The sequence below is a fragment of the Trachurus japonicus genome, chromosome 12 (genome assembly GCF_045865225.1).
Source record: "Trachurus japonicus isolate A0001 chromosome 12, Traja_1.0".
NCBI classification, from domain to species: Eukaryota; Metazoa; Chordata; class Actinopteri; order Carangiformes; family Carangidae; genus Trachurus; species Trachurus japonicus.
In genome coordinates, this window is record NC_140918.1 from 700,524 (window position 1) to 707,604 (window position 7,081).

At 44.6% G+C, this 7,081-nt stretch overlaps 1 protein-coding gene across 1 annotated transcript; it reads right to left on the reverse strand.

Moving 5' to 3' along the window:
* Positions 1-437: 437 nt before the first annotated feature.
* On the reverse strand, positions 438-5,531 carry ankrd34ba (ankyrin repeat domain 34Ba). The gene is made up of 3 exons (XM_085792356.1): positions 5,274-5,531; positions 3,182-3,928; positions 438-1,109 (listed from the first exon to the last, which is right to left on the reverse strand). Exons 1-3 carry the CDS (start codon positions 5,529-5,531, stop codon positions 438-440), a joined length of 1,677 nt encoding a protein of 558 aa, XP_085648482.1.
* Positions 5,532-7,081: the final 1,550 nt, after the last annotated feature.

The following is a 7,081-nucleotide window of genomic DNA, read 5'->3' on the forward strand; positions in this document are numbered from 1 at the left end:
TTTGAGCTAAGCTAATCAGCGACTTTAGGTGGAGTCAGGCTAACACTACCCATACACTTCCAGTGTTTGAGCTAAGCTAATTAGCGACTTTAGGTGGAGTCAGGCTAACACTACCCATACACTTCCAGTGTTTGAGCTAAGCTAATCAGCGACTTTAGGTGGAGTCAGGCTAACACTACCCATACACTTCCAGTGTTTGAGCTAAGCTAATTAGCGACTTTAGGTGAAGTCAGGCTAACACTACCCATACACTTCCAGCGTTTGATCTAAGCTAATTACGGCGATACGGCTCTATCTCCCTTGTTACTGCACGCACAGTCGAAAGGATGGAGTCTATCTGCTGGTCATGGACTCAGGAGTGAGGCAAGACATGGAAAAAAAAGAAAAAATGTTGGTGTAATGTATCCCTTTAAAACACAGTGATGGGCTGGATGGGCTCAGGCGGTGGTTTTGAACTGCTCGGTCTGCATGGAGTGTCTCCTCAGCAGCATCCTCCTGGTCAGCTCCCTGGGTTGTCCCGGAGGAGCCGAGGGGAGGAAGTGTTTTAGACCCGACTCTTTGTAGGCGTTAAGGACGGTGGTGGCGTTGTTGGAGGAGTTGTTGAGGGTCAGAGGGGGCAGCGACCTCGGTCTGGCCTGGTGGGAGGAGCTGCTGCTGCTGCTGTGGTCCAACAAGAAGGCGCCAGAGCCTCTGCGTTCGAACCCCGACAACACTCCTCTCCGGTTGGGGCCGCCCGACTCTCTGGAGCCCAGGGTGCTGGAGCAGCGTAGCGGCGCCAGCTTCTTCACCTCCGTCGGGTCTCCTTTATTCACCCTCTGCTCGGCTTCGGGGAGGTTGTGGACGTCCACGGCGGCGGCGAGCTGCGGGTCAGAGCTGTAGATGTCTGCTGCACCCAGTTTGCGCCTCTGGATGATGCTGTGAAGGCTCGACGAGGAGGCCATGTTGTTGTAGAGCGGAGCGCCGTGGTTTCTACCGCCAGCAGCCAGCGAGGAGAAAGAGAAGGAGGAGGAAGAGGAGGAAGAGGCGGCCATTGCATCTGTTCCAAGGTTTTCAGAGTGGAGGTTGGGATGGGAGGCCGAGTGAGGCGACATGAGGCCGGGTAACGAGATCTTTTAAGATAAGATAAGATATGATAGGGTGAATATGGGTAAACTGGGACACTTTCTGAAAATCTACCTTCAACATCCTTTTTGATTATGAACCAAATGTCTTAGCCCATCATATGATACCATTCTAAATAGCTTAAGATCTCTCCTATACTATGTAGAAGAAAAAACAAAGAAACATTAAACACTGGATGAATGACCCTTCACCCAAAAAAATTGACCCAAAACCAAAATTTTGAGGCACTATTGGTAAAGTGGGACACCATATATTGGCAAACTGGGACACCTCCATTTCTATTTAAACACAATAATATAAACAACAACAATTAATTTCTAATGAATAGAAATATTAACGTTTTTATTAAAAATACAATTTTATTTTAAAATCTTTATTTTCCTTGTCCCTGTTCTGCTCTTTTCTGCCATTGGATTCTGAAATAGGATTAGGCCAATTAGCATTAGCCTACTAGCTAGCTAGGATAGGCTAGCTAAGCATCACAAGCATCATTTTCATTGTAGCTACCTTGATTTATGCAATTTAAGTAAATTTGTTTATATATCTAGCTAGCCATAGCTAAATTTATGGGGGATGAATAAAAGTGGAACTTATTTCTACCTTTAGAATGACTTAAATGATTGTCCCAGTTTGCCAATAACACTCTGTCCCACTTTACCAATAGCACATTGGTAGACTGGGACAGTAGCAAAATGCCACTTTAAAAAAAATGTAAGACTCACATGGATGTGATTTTTAAAAATTATGAATCACCATTACACCCCCTAACAAAATATATCACAATTACAAACTATCCACCAGTTTGCTTATTTCTAGAACACTAACATCTTTCAGCTAAGAACGCTATGTCATTTTAGCTACCACCCTGTTTCACTGTGGAGGTAGTTGAATATGGTGAGCCACGCCCCTGGAAGTGATGTCATGGACACAGAACCACTCTTTTTTAATCTCATACATACCTATGATTAGCTCAATGATGATTTTTAGTAATAGAAGTATACACATGTAAAGATAAACATGATTAAGCTTAACTGTCCCACTTTACCCATTGTCCCACTTTACCCATATTCACCCTATACTTTATTGTCCCAGAGGGAAATTCATTGGGGCGCATGACGTCTGTCCGACTACCCATTTCTCCGACCATACATTTCTTTATTTTTGCGTCCATTAGTCCGACCTCCCACTTCTCCGACTTCAGTAGCCCTAACCCTTAACCTTACCCTAAACCTAACCTCAACACTGTAGAATAGTCGGAGAAATGAGCCGTCGGACTTTTGGGCAGTCGGACTGGGCAGTATGCTCCCCAATTCATTGTGGGCAGAAGTGCAGACTATAGACTGTATCACCTTACGAACAGACACAACACAGGAAACACATGGTCGCACACAACAGCCACAACATGACAACAACATCACAGTAAGCACATGATAATGACAGAGCACCAAACGTACGATGACACACAGTAGCAGCTGGAGCAAGAAGGACAGACAGCACCAATAGACAATAATAATAAACTATTGCACACCCTGATACTTGCTAAAATATACAAGAACAACACAGCATACAAGAGTAAGAGCAAATAATTTGAACAGTACTAATAATAAAAACAGGGGGTCATTCCTATGTTCCCTCAGCCCTATGTTCCCACATTTCTAACTTTTGTTGTCACTGAAAATTAGGCCCTATGTTCCCTCAGCCCTTTGGTCCCACCATTGGTTGGGTTTAGGCAATGAAGAAAAGAGTTGGTTAAGTTTAGTAAAAAGACCAGGTAGAGGCTAGACAGGCCAGATAGGTAGAGAGAGTCCAGTGGGAACATAGGGCCTAATTTTGAGAAAAATATTAGAACTGTGGGAACATAGGCATGGACCCCAGAGCACCAAACGTACGATGACACACAGTAGCAGCGAGAGCAAGGACAGACAGCACCAATAGACAATAATAATAAACTATTGCACACCCAGATACTTGCTAAAATATACAAGAACAACACAGCATACAAGAGTAAGAGCAAATCATTTGAACAGTAGGCTACTAATAATAAAAGATAGGGCAGCACCTTTTCTGCAGGATGCTCGGTGCAGTCGTCCTTGCCCGCTCCCTCTGCTCCCCTACCCCTCGCCGGTCGCCCTTCGTACCACTTGAAGCCGTCCATTCTGGGGACTCTAAAGGAAAGGTCCTCGGTTTGTTGGTGGTTGAAGTCTCGGCTGCTCTGTGGAGACGAGGCTCCGTGATGCTGCTGCTGCTGCAGAGACGACGGGATCTTCAGCCACGGCTCAGAGTTGAGTCTGAGGAGCGGCTGCTGCTGCTGCAGTCCCTTGGCCGCGGCCGCTGCTTGGCTGAGGCCTCGCAGCCGCGACGGGGAGCAGGGATGGGAGCTGACGCCTTCTTTAAAGGAGAAGACGGGCTTCGGGGGACACAAGGAGGAGGAAGAGGAGGAGCTGCACTGAGGGGAAGTCATGAGCTGGATGTCTGAAGGAGACGCGGGAGCTGCCGGGGTCGTTTTGTCGGTCCGATCGGATAGAGGGCCGAGCGGAGGGATGCCGAGGTACTGCTTGGCTTGCAGCTTCCCACACGGGAGCTTGTCGGTGTTTATGATGATCACCTCCTTCCCTTTGGCTTTGCAGGTGTCCAGCAGCAGCCTGAGGACCGTCCAGTCCCCGGCCATGACCGAGTAGACCAGCGCCGACGTCCCCGACTGGTCCTCCAGACCGACGTCGGCCCCGTTGGCGAGCAGCAGCGACACCACCGCGGTGCCGGCGTGCTCCTGGCAGGCGTGCATCAGCGCCGAGCGACCCTCCTTGTCCTGGATGTAGGGAATGGGATGTCAAGATTACTTGTTTTCACAATTAATCGCGGTATTAAAGCAGTACTAAAGAACTTTCAGTTTTGGTTGAGTTTGGCGGTGCCTGTGGACCAAAGCGGTAGTGTTTTGCCTGAAAGAAGACTCCATTTCCCATGAACACTAGCGTGAAGCCCTGTAAATATCCTGCATTAAAATTAACAGAAGACATCAAAACTAAGTTTCTGTTTCCAGTGGATCATTTCAAAGTGAAAACACAAACATAATCCATTGCTAAAGTGCCGTTTTGCCTGTTCCCTCCTTGTTGTGACTCGCAAAAGTGAAAGTGAAAGTAAAGTGAGAGCAGGGTTCCTACCATGCTCCTCAAAGCTGCTTAGTGCCAGTGAAGGTGATACAGACCATAATGATACAGACCCCCTCAGACCACGACAGAGGTGTCATTCAACTTGTTGTAAGTCGATGTATCATCATAAAAGTTATGAAAATATTTTATGAAGGTTGAAAAGTTCCTTAGTGTTGGTTTAAACGCCACAATTATTCAATTCAATTCAATTTATTTAAAGTGGGACAATGCAAGTTCATGAACGAAACAAAATCGTAAACAAGCCGGATTGTATTAAAGGGATAGTTCAACATTTTGGCAAATTGGCCCATTGCCATAATCCCTATAGTCATAGCAGTAGGTTTGTTACCTTTAATTGTCGGTGCAAGCTATTTTTAGAACGGTGGAGCAGAGCTGTGAGCTGCTCAGAGCTACGCTACGGAGGCTCATTATGGGATTTCTTGGTTTCCCTCATCAAATACAAAATCCCAAAACCATCTTTTCATTTTTTCTTTTAAAAATCTTACCAAGAATATTTGTCTCATTTCAAGTCAAAGATGTAATTTCTAGTCAAAACAAATCTCATTCTACTTAAAATAAGACTCATCACATAAAAAGCAGCTTGTTTTTAGACACTTTTTACTTCTTTCAAGCTGATTTTCACTTATAAGTAGAATAAATAAGTAGAAAAATCTGATAGTGGAGCAAGTTTTTCTTTCTTATTACAAACACAAAAAACTTGCTTTCACTGGCAGATTTTTCTACTTATTTCAAGTGAAAATTTGTTTGAAACAAGTGAAAATGATCTAAAAACAAGTTGATTTTTAGGTGATGAGTCTTATTTAAGTGGAAAGAGATTAGTTTTGACTAGAAATGAGACATTTTGACAAGAAATAAGACAAATATTCTTGGAAAGATTTTGAGTTTTTGCAGTGTAATAATCGTGATAATCGTAACACGGTGATTATTTCTCTGATAATAATCGTAGCTACCAAGAACATCTATAATGGTGCCATCGATCCCGACCTGGATGTTGGGGTCGGCTCCTTTCTCCAGGAGGAACTGGACCAGTTTGAGGCGGCTGGCGCTCTGGGCGTCGCTGTGCGGCGTGGTGCAGGCCACCATCAGCGGCGTCAGGCCCTGGCCGTCGCTCTCGTTGATGTAGGCGCCGCCCTCGAGCAGCAGCCGCGTGAGGCGAAGCCGCCGCAGGAACACGGCCTTCAGGAGGGGGTTGGCAGAGTCCATGGCCACAGCAGCAGCAGAGCTACAGCCCTCAACCTCCATCACCTCTAGGTCCCAGTGGCTCTGGAGGTGGAGATGTAGGACAGGATTCTGTGGAGAAACAACAAGACACAAACAAGAATCATGCAGAAGTAAATCAGATGCACACAGGATTTCTTATTGGTGAAAATCCCCAAGAAGGCACACATGAACTCATCACTTATTCCTGTTTTTCATTTCTCCAACAGTTTCCCCTTTGTCTTTGCCTTTGTGTTGTTGGAGGTTTTGCTTGGCTGGGCTTGTTAGTGAAGGCAAAGCAATTTTATTTGTAACAGTTTGTCTCAAAGGGCTTTACACCACATCATGACAACATCCTCTGACCTTAGACCCTCACATCCACTGAGGAAAAACTCCCAAGAAAACCCTTTTAACAGGGAAAAATTTGAGAAACCTAATGTCAAGTTTTGTAACATCAAAATATTCGAGCTAACACGCTCAGCATCAGAATAGCAGGGCTAGTTTACTGTAAATCCTCGTCACATGTGCTTGATGATGTTGACTGTCTCCACTGATGGCGATGGTACTAAGGGTAGAAGCACTTAGCCTATAGCATGTTGCATGGAAATGATAGTGAGTTTTAGCTTATTTAAGTGATCTGTGTTAGTGAAGGGATGTGCAGGTGCTGTCAACATGCTAGGAAGGTTAGCATGTTAGTTAGCTTAGTAGGACTAGTTCACTTCTTTAACATGTAGGCTATGACTGTCCTCTCATTGATGATGATGGTAATTAAAATTGGGGTACACAGGAAAAAAATTTCTAAAAAATTGTCTTATGTTCCCCACTGTTGCCAGTCAATGGACCTGGTCTTTTTTTTTTTTTTACTAAACTCCTCTCTTCATTGTCTAAACCCGACCAATGGGACAACGCAACTTCTCACTCAAAAATAGGCAACAATCTGCAAAGTCACAACTCCACTTCCAGGTATGGGAACAAAAATTGCATGTTCCCCGGGTCCTTTTGGTTAAAAGCGGGGAATGTTCCCAGTCACCTACAAAGCAGGGAATATAGGGATGACCCAGCTTTAAAGGGTTAATTCAACATTTAGTCAAATTGGCCCATCACCATAATCCCTATAGTCATAGCAGTAGGTTCGGAGCATAGCTCTGAGCAGCTCACGGCTCTGCTCCGCCATTCTAAAAATAGCTTGCACCGACAATTAAAGGTAACGAACCTACTGCTATGACTATAGGGGTTATGGTGATGGGCCGATTTGACTAAATGTTGAATTAACCCTTTAACTGAATAGCTTTAACAGCATGTTATATTGAAGTGACAGATATTTGCTGGTGTTTTAGCTCTTTGGGTGAGCTAACAACTTTTAAATCTTTTCCCTGTTTCTTATTGATTATTGATCATATTTCTGTAGTTATTGTATGTAGCCTACATAATGTATTTATTTAAAAGTCCTCATTCACACACACCCCCACCTTGCAGTTATGTCTAGCCTTCACCTTTTCAATGTAAAGCCTGTACATGTGCATGTGCATGTGCATGTCCTGTCATGTCGACTGCTGTTATTTTCTCCTGCTTATAGAAACATGTTTTAGAGCTGG

Bases quoted from the DNA above. Each gene is read 5' to 3' on its own strand.
- ankrd34ba (XM_085792356.1), bottom strand. From the start codon at position 5,531: ATGGAGGTTGAGGGCTGTAGCTCTGCTGCTGCTGTGGCCATGGACTCT. The intron at 3,929-5,273 runs GTCGGGATCGAT...CCCTACATCCAG, and splicing joins GAGCCGACCCCAACATCCAG to GACAAGGAGGGTCGCTCGGC. The intron at 1,110-3,181 runs GTGCTGCCCTAT...TTATCTTAAAAG, and splicing joins CCGAGCATCCTGCAGAAAAG to ATCTCGTTACCCGGCCTCAT.